This window comes from Tremella mesenterica (genome assembly GCF_000271645.1).
Source record: "Tremella mesenterica DSM 1558 unplaced genomic scaffold TREMEscaffold_6, whole genome shotgun sequence".
Taxonomy (NCBI): Eukaryota; Fungi; Basidiomycota; class Tremellomycetes; order Tremellales; family Tremellaceae; genus Tremella; species Tremella mesenterica.
The window spans coordinates 603,979-619,033 of record NW_006711230.1 but is presented as its reverse complement, the minus strand read 5'-3'; the positions used below and the strand labels follow the sequence as shown (position 1 = coordinate 619,033).

The window sequence follows — 15,055 nt, the reverse complement described above, 5'->3', positions numbered from 1 at the left end:
GCCCCATGAGTCATATGGCGTCGGGTGGGGGTCCCGTGCATGAGTGACGGCTGTGGTTTGTGAATATGCGCCTGCAATTTGAGTTTGTTGTACCTATCAAGATAAGACAGATTGGCGGTGAGGAAATGAGACACGATTGCGTACAGTGACGCGTGGTTAGAAACATTTTGATCGATCAGCCTCACAAGTAACTTTAGTACAGAGGGTGTCAAAAGTTTTCGGACAAGCCATCGTTGATTGATATTCTACGCAATAGGTTTTGATTAGTAAAGTTGTCCCTGTCATTACCCGGGACAAACCGGCTGTCCGAAAACTTTTGACACCCCCTGTAGTAGTTTGGTCTTCTCCTTGTGCCGCCGCCCATTTCTCCTTTCATTCTTCTTTTCCACCCACCGCATTCCCTAACCTTAGACCGCACATAGTCTATCACGGATCCCCTCAAAAAGCACACCAAGTCTCCCTTTGAAGTGGCATGGCTCTACCACGACGCCCACATAGGTCATAGCTCCACTCCAGCTATAAGGTATTCTTGTCCTTTGGAAATTTTCTCATCTTCACCTTTACCTCAAAGTGCGATCCAACATGATCTCCCTACTCACTTTACTCCATTTACTCACCCCTCCTATTCTCATAGTACCTCTAATCTTCCTCTTGACTCCCTCCAAACCCCCGGTTGAAGAAATACCAGGCATCATCCCAATCACCATCCAAACTATCACCCCTCGTCGAGCACTCATAAATTCCCTTCTCCTTCTTCTCACCGCTACCGGTATCTACGATGCCGTTTTGATCATCATTGACATCTCCATTGTTCAGCGAGAAGAATACAAGGACGCTTTGACACTGGCCAGCGCTATCATTTACGGTATAAGTGGATTTGTCATTTGGCTCGTGACGTTGGCCGCGATTGAGTGGAGGGAAAAGTGGGGGAATGGAGCTTTAGTTGCTTTAGGTACTCTCGGATTGATTTGTGATATTCATAATTTCATCTTTCTCATCTTGAGGGAAGTTCATCAACGTAAGTTTTCGTTCAGGTTTTCATTCCTGTATCCCTCCCTTTCAGCTTTAATTCTTGCAACAATGTCACAATTGATGTATTCTTTGATGCATCATAACATGTGTGTCCTGGTGACATTATTGTTTTTCAAGTTGAAAGATTTTCTTGCTGATCCGATCAGCTGGTAATAAACTACTTGCTATATTGTTCATCCCTCCTTCCGCACTTCGTATCTTATTCCTTATCATTCTCCTTGTCGCTGTGACAAAACCACGTGTGGGATACGTACCTGCCGATGAGACTACCGGACTTCTCACTCAAGATCATGCTCAAGCCGAATCCTCCGATGCAAGAGAGGCGTATGGAACATTTGAACAAGGTCAAACTTCCACCGATGGACAAACACAAACACAAACACAAACACAAACGGGAGAAACCCCTGCCGAAGAGGATGCTGGGAAACCGAGAAGACCCAAAATGACAATACCGAAAACACTTGGAGAAGTCCCCAGAGAAAAGAAGAAAGAAGAAAAAGAATCTCTTAGAGATATGTTAAAAAAAGCAAAGAAATTACTTCCACATCTTTGGCCATCAAAAAATGGTAGATTACAATTAGCATGTTTAGGTGCACTCATCATCGTGCTCATAGGTCGAGTCATAGGTCCTATCACTCCATTGGCATACGGTGGCGTAGTTCGTGCTCTTACGAATTATAGAGGAACCGATGATATTGGAGCTCTCATGAAACCTTTTGGAATATATCTCGCCATACAATTAGGTTTTCAAACGTCCCCAAGTCCTCTCAGCATCATAAGACAAGTGATTTGGATGCCAGTTTCACAAAACGTCGATCGACAAATGGCCAATGTCATGTTTGATCATCTCCTCAATCTTTCACTAGGATTTCATACTAAACGTAATTCAGGAGAACTTCAAAGAATCGTCGATCGAGGATCATCTATAAACAGTATGCTTGAAACTCTTCTCTTCACGGTCATTCCTACCCTCTTGGATCTTGTCATCGCTTTTGGAGTTTTCTTCTTTTTCTACGGTTGGGCACTCACGATAACCATGATATCCATCATGAGTATTTATCTCGCATTATCATTTTACCGTACCAATACGATGAAAGAACATCGTCGAGCTTACATCAGCGCCGATATAAAATCACGTGGTATCGTATCGGACGCTTTGACAAACTGGGAGTCTATCAAATATTTCACTTCCGAACAAAGAGAGGTGAATCGACACGATGGTTCAGTTTTGTATTTTCAAAGTATGAGTAGGAAATGGATCAAAATGTCTTATATATTCGAACTTCTCATTTCTCTCACCACGATGTTAGGAATGCTTTTAGGTGAATTTATCATTGCTATTAGAGTTATTCATGGTCAAGCCGATCCTGCGGATTTTGTAATTTTCGCTTCTTATCTCAGTCGTTTACAAAGTCCTCTGAGTAGTCTCAACTATTTATACCGATCAATTCAAAACAATATGACAGACGCAGAGAAAATGATAGATCTTCTGGACGAAAAAGCAGATGTAAACGACCTTCCAGAAGCGAAAGATTTAATCATCACCGACGGCGTCATCGAATTTCGGAACGTTTCATTTTCTTATGATGGTGAAGTTCAAGCTCTCAAAAATGTTTCATTCACAGTTGGCAAAGGTCAATCTATGGCTTTGGTAGGTAGATCTGGATCAGGAAAATCAACAGTACTTAGATTGTTATATCGTTTTTACGATGTTGGAGAAGGACAAATATTTATAGATGGTCAAGATATAGCTCATGTCACTCAACTCAGTTTGAGACAAGCTATAGGTATAGTTCCTCAAGATAACGTCTTATGGAATGATTCTTTAGGAGCAAATATCGCTTATGGTAAACCCGGATGTACAGACGATGAAATTATAGATGCTGCTATAGCGGCACAGATTCATGATAAGATTATGAGTATGCCGGATGAATATGCTTCGGTGGTAGGAGAAAGAGGTGTGAGATTGTCGGGAGGAGAGAAACAAAGAGTCAGTTTAGCGAGAATGTTTGTAAAAGCTCCAAAGATCTTGGTATTGGATGAAGCGACTTCTGCTTTAGATACGGAAACGGAACGTGGGATTCAAGAGGCTCTTAAGAAATTGGTAAGTTTCACCATAAACTTCCCTTGGATACTCTCTACCGTCATATGATGTGACTTGTTGGAATCCTATTTGATATTGATGAAGTGGAGGTGCTCATGATTTAGTCGAAAAATCGTACAAGTTTGTCTATCGCTCATCGATTATCGACAATCGTTCATTCGGATGTGATCGTGGTGATGGACGAAGGTTCCATCGTTGAGATGGGCAGCTACAGGGAATTGCTTCGTAAGAAAGGTGCTTTCGAGTCGATGTGAGTTCTCTTTCACCCCGGCCTCTCTCGCAGAATTTCAACCCCTGCTCTATGCACCAGACCGCCAATGAGACACCATTTGACATCGGTCCAGCCTGGTTCCACTGTACAGGTCATACCGTAGAAGAAGTGCTTGCGAAGATTGGCTGATTCCCGCAGGTGGCAAAAACAAGTCTATGAACAATACACCAGCAAAGTCGAATTAATCCCTGAAGAAGTAATCGAATTAGCGGGCTCTATCCCTTTGACCATATCAACAGACGAATCTACTCTGGCAAGTCACTCAGAAGCTCCTACTCCCGCACCTCAATCATCTCCTTCAGTAGCCACCAGTTCTCAAGCGTCTATCCGTACTCCATCTATCAAAACTTCGTCGTTGAAAGGTTCCCCGATAGAAACTCCATCTGATGGATACGAAGTACAAGGTGAGCATACGGAGGAAGTTACACCTGCTTCTTATGCTACCGTCAAGGCGGGTTGGAATACAAGGGGACAATTCACCTCCACGCCCAGTGCAGAACCTAAACAAGAGGTTCTTGCCCGCTCAGACGACTCTGTCGCCCATGAAGAAACCAATGAAAACCCCATGGACGTGAGTCGTGAATTAGAACAGACCGAAAGTAATTCCACACCGACCAATACTTTCCCCGCTCAAGCCGTTCTCGCACCTCAACCAGAAGGAATCCCCGAAGCTCAGACCATGCAAAATGAATCAAAACCTAAAGAAGAACAAACCCCTTCTAGCTCGATTCCTGATATATCCCGCCCTCCTTCACCTAACAAAGGCAAAATCTCATTTGATTCACCTCCCAAAGTAAGTCAACAAGGAATAGCTTTTCCGCCAGCTCCAAACTTACCTCATTCGACATCCCATCAATCGGTCGTGTCGACATCTTCAGACCAGGGAAATAAGGGTGATGATAAGAGTGATAAGAGACGAAAGAGGTTGTCAAGTCTTAAAGGTTTCGTTCGACGTATTTCCGATCAAGGTGTTAAGAGGAGTAATAGTGTGAGAACCATGGAAAGTCAGGCTTCTAAAGGTCAAGAAGGTGAAGGAGAAGGAAGTGGGGTCTCAGGCCCACAAGTGGGGGATAATAAAGGTGATAAGAAGAAGAAAAGAGGTGGTAGAGGTAAGGCGAATTGAGATGTCTATTCGACGTTTTTGGTAAGAGCGAATGGAGAGATGAGAGGTCGTTCTCAGTTGGCGATAGTATACAATGGGAGATTTGAACGTTTGAGAGTGAAATTCGGACTTTGAAAGTGGAGGAGTGTGTAGAGTTGAGAGGAGTGAATGAGGTGTGTAGAGTTGAGAGAAGTGAAGGAGGTGTGTGATATGAATTAGGAGGAGAAAGATTGGGAAGAACATTCTCCAAGATCCATCCAAGGGGGTAATATCATCGAAGCGTTTTTTTACCTGTATATTACGAGATTGAACAAATTCATGCAAGTGGGAAGATAAGAGGTATATAGCTATTTGATATTACATGTTGATATGATAAGTTAAATGATAATTCTCCATTTTTCATCTTTCTCCTTTTCTTCAGTTCGCATGTTGACATTCTCCCTCTAACGGTCATGACAACGACATTTTATCAATCTTTACCAACCCTATTCTCCTTCCTTTTCCTGGATATCATCGACATCTGTACATACTTTTACCCCCTTTCTGATCTCTCTCATTCACCCACCGAAAACGACTAGCCTTGCCATACCCTTACCATCAATTATTGTCCTAGACAGTAAATAGATCCCACACACAATGCATCATCATGACCTATACACTCTCACATTTAAATGTTCTCCATACTTTCCACCCTGTAACTCTCATCGCCATCAACCCTAATAACACCCCAATATCCACCACTAACAAAGTGACTGCTGCCAACATGAACCTCGGTGCGAATACTTTCCAAACCATTAAATGTCTTCTTAGCCAAGCGGCGCATATTGCGCTGCTAGTGGTCAAGACGGTATGGTAAATCATGGTCGCTATTCCTATTCGTAATGTGTGACCTAAAACTGGTCTTCGTGCAGTTGATTTTTGATTTGGTTCTGTCTTTGTGACATGTATTTCTTGAGTAGTATTTCGAGTTGATGTCGATGAACTTTGTGGGGTTGACGTGGAAGGGGGTAGTGAGGCTGACGATGTTGAAGGGATTCGTTGGGCGGTAGGTGATGTAGGGGATTGAAGAGAAGGTGATACGTTCCATAATGCTAATAAAGGTCCAGCCAAGGCAGATAATAGGAAGGGACCGAAAGAATTCAATGCCACTAGAAATGGAGACCAAGGATAGACGACATTTGATACTCCCACAAAAGCAGCTTTCCATTGAATGGTAGTTAAAACGGCTTGATGACCCGTGGCGAAAAAACCGATGAAACCCATTAACAACAAAGGGACTAATTCGGTAAATGACGGAGACAGGGGATCGTGGGTCGTTTCCAGTGTCGAGAATGGATCAATGGGTGGGGATGAGATTGATTGATATGTGGGATTACGGGAAGTGTTGGATGTATGCGAGTTTGACGTAGAATCGTGAGGTGAGGAAGGTTGAGTGGTGATGATGGAAGAAGAAAATGAACGATGGATCAAAAATGAATCTCGACGAGAATCGATCAATTCAAGATATGCCAATAATGATATTAGCAGCAGAGATAGAGTTATTTGTCCCATGGGTTGATTGACAAGATAAATTGATCCAAATACTAATAGATAGAATAAGAGATAAGTTGACCCATAAACATTGGCGAAACCTAATACTACCACTGGAGCTTCATCTTCATTTTCGATTTGATTCGTATTGCGTTGTATGGTGATACACAATCCTGAGATTAACCAATATGGTATTGATCCGATAAGAATGAAGAAACCTATTCTTGCCAACCACATACGAATGAGTCGAAGAAGAGGGATTCTAGCAGGATTGACTGAATCTGTTCCTTCTGCATATTCTAGTAACCAATATAAAGCTGAAATGAATAAAGTTGATCGCCATAAAATACCTACGATAAGTCTCGCTGGTCCTCCGAGTGATTTGGAACGATCAAGTGTCAATCCTATCACTCTTGGTAATTGAAGGGCTAATGGAAGGATGGCGATAAGAGCCCAAGTAGGAGCGGTTGGTGTAGATCCGGAAAAGAAGGTGACACGACAATAAGGTTGTTGTTCTTCCCTACACACCGTGATGGCACCGCACAATCGGACCAGGAGACCGGCAAGAAGAGATAGACCAAGAATTCGAAGTCGTAGAGCTGCGGTAGGAGCGGTGAAAGATTTGATCAAAAAGACGATAAGGATCGTAACGAGAAGATATACAACGATACGATCTTCCCACATGATGAAGGAATTACTACCGAATGATAAGGCGTGTATTAGGAGGATGACGGGACCGATGACTCGTTCGAGAGTGAGTTTACGATGAGTAAGGCGAACAATGAAAATCAAAGGAGAACAGAGGAAAAGTTCAGAAGCGATAATTCCTTGTGGGATGGCCATACAGAGGATATCCAATGGCGAGTACATGAAGATGAGGACAGGGAGAGGTAGGAGCATACCGACTACAGCAGCGGACATGGCCCCGGTCAAAGCCGCACGAACAAATTCTTCCCATCCGGGTTGTTGAGAGCGGTGGTAAAGCGGAATTAAGGCTGGCACGCTAAGGAGAAGAATTGTCAATCCAACAAGAATGGACGAAAGCGAGAATTGAGCCCATAGACTACGAAGGCGAGATAGAGAAGATTGAGCGAAGACACGGTGAGTGGTTATGGAATGATGCAACGCGGCCATCGCTCCGCCCTTCACTGGATCCCAATCCGCCGGTGGTATTACCGCCTCGGTAGCATTGTCAATACCAATCGCTGTATAGGCTTCGCCATCTGGGTTGACCATGTCAACAAGGCGGGCGGCTGCGGAAGCTCTCGCCCATGGATCATCGAGACCACCCTCGACATTTTTATCCCCATATTCGTGTAAGTATCGTTTGATTTGTTCCCCATTCACCCTTGTCGCCATCTCCAGTCTGGACATATTGCTGGTGAAGCATTCAGGTATGACCGAACCTAGATTATTGAATGGTATTGGGATGCCCAGAAGGAGCGATAGTGTCGGCACAATGTCGATTTGGTCAATGTGTCGTAGGGGTGTCAGACTACCAGGAAATGTATAGTTCGGCCAGCTTCGTACCAACGTCGGGACGTCCATATTGCTAGACAGTGGGACACCTTTTGAGTACAGCCACATAGCCGAGGCTGTCTCCAAGTCCGAGTCTCCCCCATGATTTCCCTTTTGATCCATACCATGATCACCTAGCAGTACTAAAAGAGTGTTCTCGTCCATCCTATCCACAACATCCCGAAGGACGAGATTCATTTGTTCTAACTTGATTCGCATTGTCTCTCTCTCCGGACCCACCCGATGTCCCACATGATCCACACCTAGGAAATGCCCAATAAGGACATCCCATCGGGTAGAATTCTCCTTCGCCAAATAAGGCAATAGATGCTGTATGACACCATTGTCAACGGTATGGAGATCTTCGACGTTGAAAGAATCATATGGATGTTGAATGGCAAATGTTTCAGGGAAAAGGTTGACCCATGTATCGTCTCCCATAAAGATGACCTTTTTGTCCGCAGCGACTAGTTGAGATATCCAAGAGTCCTCGTCTATTGCTGTTGAGGCGAAATTGGAGCCTATGTCAATGAAGGTTGGTAAGGAACCAGTGGTGATCCCTTTGAGTCGCTGCATGGTGCTTGTGGGTGGATCGGAAAAGGCATTGAATATAAGTGAATGGTGTGGTGTGGTAGCGGCCAGTTCCGCAGGAAGGGTGAGAATCCCATGATGATACGGAGATGAGTGTTGAGGATGGTGAGGAGAGATGAAGTCGGTCCGAAGAGCGTCAATGATTAGTACGATTGCTTTCGAGTGAGTGGGAGGTATGGGAGGAGGGTTTGAGACGGAGTATGGCGGGGCGGTAGAGGGTATAGTGAGACGAGTGAGGAGAAAGCCACGAGTGAATATATAAAGGCCGATGGCGTGAACGAAAATGAAGTAAGTTATGGCGAGAAGAGCAAGATCATGACGGGAGACATCCTTCATTATGAATTCGAAGAAATTCAGAGACGTGGATGATGTCGTTTCAGCTTGGGTCGAAGGTCCTGTGTCGTCAGGTCGCGAGGGAACAGGTATTCCGGTAGGTTCAGCAGCGGCATGAGTCTATCACTTCAGCTGATTCCCAAAACGACAAGTCAACATTCACTTACCTGGGACGTCACGCTACTCTTCTTGGACCGGGGCATGTTGATGTCTGCTGGTTCACCTTAAGAGAACAAGTGAATGGGCAAGGAAAGGGGGGAAATCACATTCAATTACAGAAGTGTATGGCCGGAATTCCGAACACGTGACTTTTGATCGGACACGGACAAATGATCCATCTCCGTTCTTCTCCCATTTCACTGGAAGTTTTCCAATCTTCTCCTCCTCCAACCCATATCACTCAGCATGTCTCAGCCCGCCAGGGCTTCTGGTGCCGCTGCCCCGGGAGGTAATGCGCCAGCTCAAGATGGTGATTGGATGTCAAGGTTCGGGGGTCTTCTCAAGCCCATGGCTATGTTCTTTGCCGTTCAGATGGGTCAGCATTCCTCGTCATATGTACAGTGTTCATCACTGATAATCAGTCATGAGATATGGTATGGACTATGTATGTTTCGTTCTGATCTTCAACTTCACCAGCGTCGGAAAAATAACGAGCCAGTGACTGACAGATCAGATGGGTCTGAATAAGTCTGCACCAACTTCAGCCCCCCCAGCATCTCCTGATTCCACGACAATACCCAACGTCCAAAGTACAGTCCCTGATACTGTAGCCGTTCCTCTTTGGCCTATAGGTACTCCTATGTCAATGCTTCTGTTTGTGTCAACATCACCCACTGGAAATGACGTCGACACTTCATCACCATTATTGGCTTGGGACGGATTGACATATGGTAATTGGAAAGAAGAAAGAGCGGCGGACTTATTGCTCGAAGTCCCGGAAATCGTCAGACTCCATAATGGAACTTGGTGGATAGACATCGTTCTCGTCAAAGGTGGTGGTACAGATCTACAAGGAAAAACTCAAGAAGACTTGGTTTCATATCGCAAACGTGCGTTGAATTCTTCTTCTTAAATCTTTGCTGATCTCACCAGAACTCACTCGTTTTTTACCAAAAAAACGAGTGCGGAAGGAGAAGAAACTTATCCGCGGTGAAGGTCAGGAAGAAGAAGAGACTGAACCATCCGAATTACCTCCTGCTACAATCGTCTCTCATTGGTCCTCAAATCTGACCTTGACAATCATGTCAGAGTCGCCTAAGATCAACACTCAGTCTCTCCAGCCACTCGTCGTCCCGCATATTCAGATTGTCACTCGTCCAGATGGTCCCAAATATTATCCTCCGGTCTTTCCAAACGATTTCTGGCTTCTTCGTGAGAACATGCTACCGATCAACGATACCTCTTATCAGCTACCCTTGCATGTGAGCTATGCACCAATCACCAACTGGAAATTCCACCTGTTTGCCACGATGACCCAATCGTTCGAGCAAGCAGCGCAGCAACAGGGTGGTGGACAAGAGATGGACGAGGTGAAACGGATGCTCACCGAAACAAGTCCTTGGCTGCTCATCACGACGGCTATCGTGACGCTGCTTCATACTGTCTTCGAGTTTTTGGCTTTCTCCAGTGACATCGGTCATTGGAGGAAGAAGGACAAGGACTTGGTGGGGGTGTCATTGAGGACCATTCTGACAAATTGTTTTGTGCAATTGGTCATTCTGCTGTATCTCCATGACAGTTCCGAGGAGACAAGTTTCATGATCTTGTTCGGACAAGGAATGTGAGCTAAATTCTCACGTGTTGTCTATTTTTGCTCGCTAATCACTTCAGTGGTCTGCTTATTGAGGCTTGGAAAATCACCAAAGGTCAGTCTATCGTTCCGATGCCGTGGGTAAAGCTGACATCCGCAGTTGTCGACGTTCGCGTGCGCCCAAACCCTAACTCGCTGTTAGGATACTCTGTCGCCTTTGAAGGTACTTTGCAACTCCATCCGTTCATCATCGTCGCTGATCTCGTAGATAAGAAAGTTCTGTCCGATGACGAAAAGAAGACTCAAGAGTATGACAAATTGGCTTTCCGTCTGGTGTCATACTTTGCCATCCCTGCTCTGATGGGTTACACCGTTTATTCATGTGAGTCAGCCAGCTTCGGTCCAGCCATTGCTGACATGGCATAGTACTGTATGAAACCCACCGAGGCTGGTATTCTTTCATCATCACTACTTTAGCCCAGGCGATCTACATGTTCGGCTTTGTCCAACTCGTCCCTCAACTAATCATCAACTATAAACTTAAGAGTGTCGCGCATATGCCGTAAGTTCAGTCTATATATTAGGAACAGTATACTGACAGAAAGCATGAAAGCCATGATGTATAAAACATGTGCGTGAATTCTCCATGTCCTTTGGTAATCGCGATATGATAACCGGCTGACATGTAGTATCGACCGTTGTCGATGATTTCTTGTAAGTCTGTGCATGTGGACAAATGATCATCCTATTGACGTCCAGTGCTTTCTGTATCCGAATGCCATGGCTTCATCGGTACTTTTTGTTCTCGGCTTTGCTATATTATACTGACCATGTAGTCTTGCTTGTTTCAGGGACGACGTTGTCTTCCTCATTCTCTTATATCAAGTGAGCTCCAGACCCTCTTTTTTCCTTCTTGGATATCTGACGTGCAGCGCTGGATCTACCGTGTCGATTACAGCCGTGTCAATGAATATGGCCAAGTGGCAGAGGGAAAGGCGGAGCCTGTGGGTGATAAGACGGTCGCAGAGACAAAAAAGACACAATAGTCGATCTCAATCTCCGGTCATCTTTCAATAAGTCAATGGAATATGCAGCAGTCAATGTCATCTTTTATCTCTTGTCTTTTTGAATCTCTCTACCCATTCCTTCTCCCTTTCCCCTTTTGGAAGAACGACAAAACTGAGTAAACCATCTCGTAAGACCACTCCATCTTTCCCGCCTTTCACCTTTTCATCCTCTTTGATAGCATTACTCAAAGCTTGTCGTAATGACAGCCCTTTACCGATTTTGAGTAAACGCTTTTGAGCAGTCTCGACGTATATAACTAAGTTACCATACCAATATTCATGTTTCTCATCCCATGGTACCCAACCAGATTGGGCAGTGAGAGAAGGTGGGAACATGGCCGAGACTTGATCTTCGAATGTTGTCTCTTCGTGAAAATGTGTGATTAAGTCTGATTGTGTGTATTGAGGGTAAAGTAGGAATACTGGGAATATGAGAGATCGGGGTGTTTGTTCGGGGCTGGATGAGGATGTGGTTTCGAAATGGACCGGATGAGGGTTATCAGGAGGATTAGGGGTATCTATAATGACTAGTCCTCGTTCCTGTGTATCAGTCTGTTGGGTCGTTGACTAAATATTCTATAAGTCGCACGAAATCAAATCGAGGAGGATGAAGTGATGGGCAACGTTTGCGAAATCAAGTAAGGTATACTGACCAAGATAGCTTTTCTCAATTCCAACTTATCTTCTCTTTCTTTCCTCAACCTCTCTATCTTCTCATTCATCCTTCTTATACCCTTCTCTATCTCCTCACCTAACTTATCCCACTTTTTCATCTCTTCCTCCCCCTGTCCAGACAACCTTTTCCCCCTATTGACGCAATCCCTTCCCTCTTCCCATCTTTCCAAAGCTATCAAGCTCTGCCCCGCTCTATACATACTTTTAACAGGTACAGATAATCCATTCTTGACACATAAAGCAATGATAACTCCTATATCTCGTATCACAGATCCGTGGTTTTTCAAAAGAAGGTTACAAGCAGCTCGATTGTTGAGAAGAGAAATACGGAGTGAAATGTCTGTAGGACCTGCATCGAGACCTTGAGTATAGGCTTCGATGGCTTTGGAATATGATTTTTGAGAATGAAGTTCGTTTCCGTGATCTTTAAGATTAAGAGCGACCTCTGAATTATCAGCATCATGATGTATTATTTCACGCCGATTGAGGAAGGTGAAGAAAAACAGAAAGACGTACCATCCCCATTCCCTTCAAACTTTAACGTTCGTAAAGCTTCCAAAACTTCATTTTCTTCCCCTTCGACAGGTGTATGATTCATGAATAATGGTGTGGATTCTAACATCGCCTCGAAATCTTTCCAGGTCGTTTCTTTCTTCTTGATAGGTCCCATCGTTTCCGACGTCTCCGTCCCTTCTCTACTAGTCCCGTGGGTCTCCATCGTTCCAAAACAAGGTCCACTGTCCGTCGTGGTCTGTCGACTCTTGTGGGCGGAATCGGTGGATGTTACGACGGCCATATCCTGTCCGTCGGATTTGCGACCTGAATTCTTCAGGTCAATTTATGACCAAGTGTAGCTGAACAATTGACATGCGTCTGATACAGTGGGTTGAGGGGAACAGAGTATACTTCACGAAGTGAAGAGAGTGGAAGATGAAGATTTGAAAGGAAAGAAGGGAACCCAATGATGAAATTGGCTCGTGTGGCATGTGGCGTCTAACATATAAATCAGGGTCAGTACTCGAATTATTATTGAGACAATGTGTGAGGCCGCGCCAGCGGCCAGCGGCCAGCGGACGACTGGTACATCTGGTGACTAAAAACTGGTGTGGAGAAATGTGGATCTCCCGCTCGTCCGACCTACTACTGTTTCATGACGATTGCCATGATGGTCCGTGAATCCGTGAGCAGTGGAGAGTACACGATGATAAACATGTCCGTGATGATAGGCCATACTTGGTGTTCTTATCAGCTCGATATCCCACGTTCCCATGCCCCCTATCTCGTAAGTGGAAAGGGAAAAGGAGAGAGTTTGAGGTGAGGAAGAAAGCGGACAACAATATCTCTCGGGGTTCTTCGTCACCTTTGATCATTTCAAGGCTGTGTGTCCGCTCCATCATCCCAGCCCGCAGCCTAAGGTAGCTTCCCCTGCCTGAAACCCTTAAATTCATGGAGTTTGCGCCTCAAGATGCTCCACCTGTTACAATTTTTGGTACATATCAGTATCAATATTGTGATTTTGAAAGTTATCCTACCCAGCCGTCCGCTCGCGTCCGGACGTCGTCCGCCACGAAGTCACGTGACACCCCCCTTTTTGCCCATAGCGTCCGAGGTCCCGTCCTTGTAACCGCGGTTACAGGAATTACACCATACAAACAGCCGCGGTTACAGACCTCCGCGGGTTCCTGAGTGTGAAAAAAGGGTTACAATGAACAATGCAACGTTATTTTCACTATCTGCAACTGTCTTTCATTCATTTCAGCTCTCTACCACCTGCTTTTGCTTTATTCAACTACACAATGTCTCGTCAAAACCGTCTTAACGCTACTATACATGATGAGATTGCAGATTGTTGGAATACGTCAGATAATTGGCGTGAAGACTTTGGGGAACTTGAGAAAATGAGTAATGCTTCCTCAACACAAGCTCATTACCAAGTACGCATACGAAGATGGCAAGAATGGTGTCAAAGAATGAAGTTTAGCACCGGGTACGTGACTTTGTATGAGTTGGCCGACGTCGGCCGACGTCGGCGGCGGATTGCTTGATGGGGCAAAGTAGGAACGATCAAAAGATGCTAATTGTTCCAGAGATACGGTTACGCCAGAGTACGCCCTTAGATGGATATATACGCAAGTGTTATTTTATCCCAATAATCGTACAGATACAAGCAAAAGGCAACGTCAAAGTACACCTGAGCAAGCAGAGACATCAATTGCTGGAGCAAGAAAAGCAAGTTCTGATTTGCTGCCCGCATACTCAATTGAAGATGTTGAAACTAGTCTTGATACGTTAGAGGAAAGTCAACTACGAGCTTTGGATGTAGTTGAAGACCTAACTCGAGGAGGAAAAGTGCCTACAACAACAGCTAGGGAAAGTGGTGTGTTCATCTGCTGCCTTTAACATAAAGCGTTTGCTGAATGCCAGTTTTGTTAAAGCTTAGCCGAATGACGCAAAGTTTAGCGTCAATCAAACTGCATGTAGCTGCTCTGGTCAGTCTATGGAAACAGCAAAAATACAAAGGCATGAACAGTCATCCTCACCCGCGCTCGGCAGCAATGAAAAGCCTTTTGTTAGTCTTAAGACGAGTAGATGAACAAACGAAAAGGGAAATGTTCATCGATAAAACAAGTAGTAAGTAAGCACAGCTAAGGGCCTAATTAATCATTAGATACGATTTTTGACGGATATCAAAGTAGAAAACAAATTGAGGATTGCTTCAGTGCTTACGTCTCTCGAAATACTGAGCAAGGCCTTCGTGATGCTGTTGCTCACGCCCTAGGCCTGTATGTGCTCTACCGGGGCGATAATCAACGAGGCATGGAACTTTCAGACTTGGCTTACACTGTGTGGGATAACGAGGGACCAACACCCATGTTAGTTGTTGTGTGTGTCAGTAGACGTGGAAAGGTTAACAAGCATGGAAAAGTAGAGTATTCGGGGTTGATACGCAACAAAGACGTTTTTATGTGTCCTGTGGGTATCTTAGCAGTTTACTTGTTTGCTCGGTGAGTGAATGTCAGCCGACGTCGGCCGACGTCGGTTTAGCTAAACTAATATGCGTGTTAACTCAGTTAGATTTCAG

At 44.7% G+C, this 15,055-nt stretch overlaps 3 protein-coding genes across 3 annotated transcripts; 2 read left to right on the top strand and 1 right to left on the bottom strand.

Annotated features, from left to right (window-relative positions):
• Positions 1 to 1,474: 1,474 nt before the first annotated feature.
• TREMEDRAFT_31426 (uncharacterized protein) lies at positions 1,475 to 3,390 on the top strand (the record flags this gene model as incomplete). The annotated part of the gene is made up of 2 exons (XM_007004877.1): positions 1,475 to 3,136; positions 3,241 to 3,390. 2 exons carry the CDS (start codon positions 1,475 to 1,477, stop codon positions 3,388 to 3,390), a joined length of 1,812 nt encoding a protein of 603 aa, XP_007004939.1.
• Positions 3,391 to 5,160: 1,770 nt separating this feature from the next.
• On the bottom strand, positions 5,161 to 8,484 carry TREMEDRAFT_44276 (uncharacterized protein; the record flags this gene model as incomplete). Its single annotated transcript, XM_007004936.1, has 3 exons — positions 5,161 to 5,442; positions 5,590 to 7,182; positions 7,282 to 8,484. The coding sequence occupies 3 exons, from the start codon at positions 8,482 to 8,484 to the stop codon at positions 5,161 to 5,163; spliced, it is 3,078 nt and encodes a 1,025-aa protein (XP_007004998.1).
• Positions 8,485 to 8,862: 378 nt separating this feature from the next.
• On the top strand, positions 8,863 to 12,308 carry TREMEDRAFT_71762 (uncharacterized protein; the record flags this gene model as incomplete). The annotated part of the gene is made up of 14 exons (XM_007005173.1): positions 8,863 to 9,016; positions 9,063 to 9,085; positions 9,155 to 9,530; positions 9,574 to 10,261; positions 10,312 to 10,346; positions 10,392 to 10,454; positions 10,500 to 10,613; positions 10,658 to 10,793; positions 10,837 to 10,862; positions 10,921 to 10,945; positions 10,991 to 11,023; positions 11,068 to 11,116; positions 11,164 to 11,235; positions 12,264 to 12,308. The coding sequence occupies exons 1-14, from the start codon at positions 8,887 to 8,889 to the stop codon at positions 12,306 to 12,308; spliced, it is 1,815 nt and encodes a 604-aa protein (XP_007005235.1). The 5' UTR covers positions 8,863 to 8,886.
• Between the last annotated feature and the right edge of the window lie 2,747 nt (positions 12,309 to 15,055).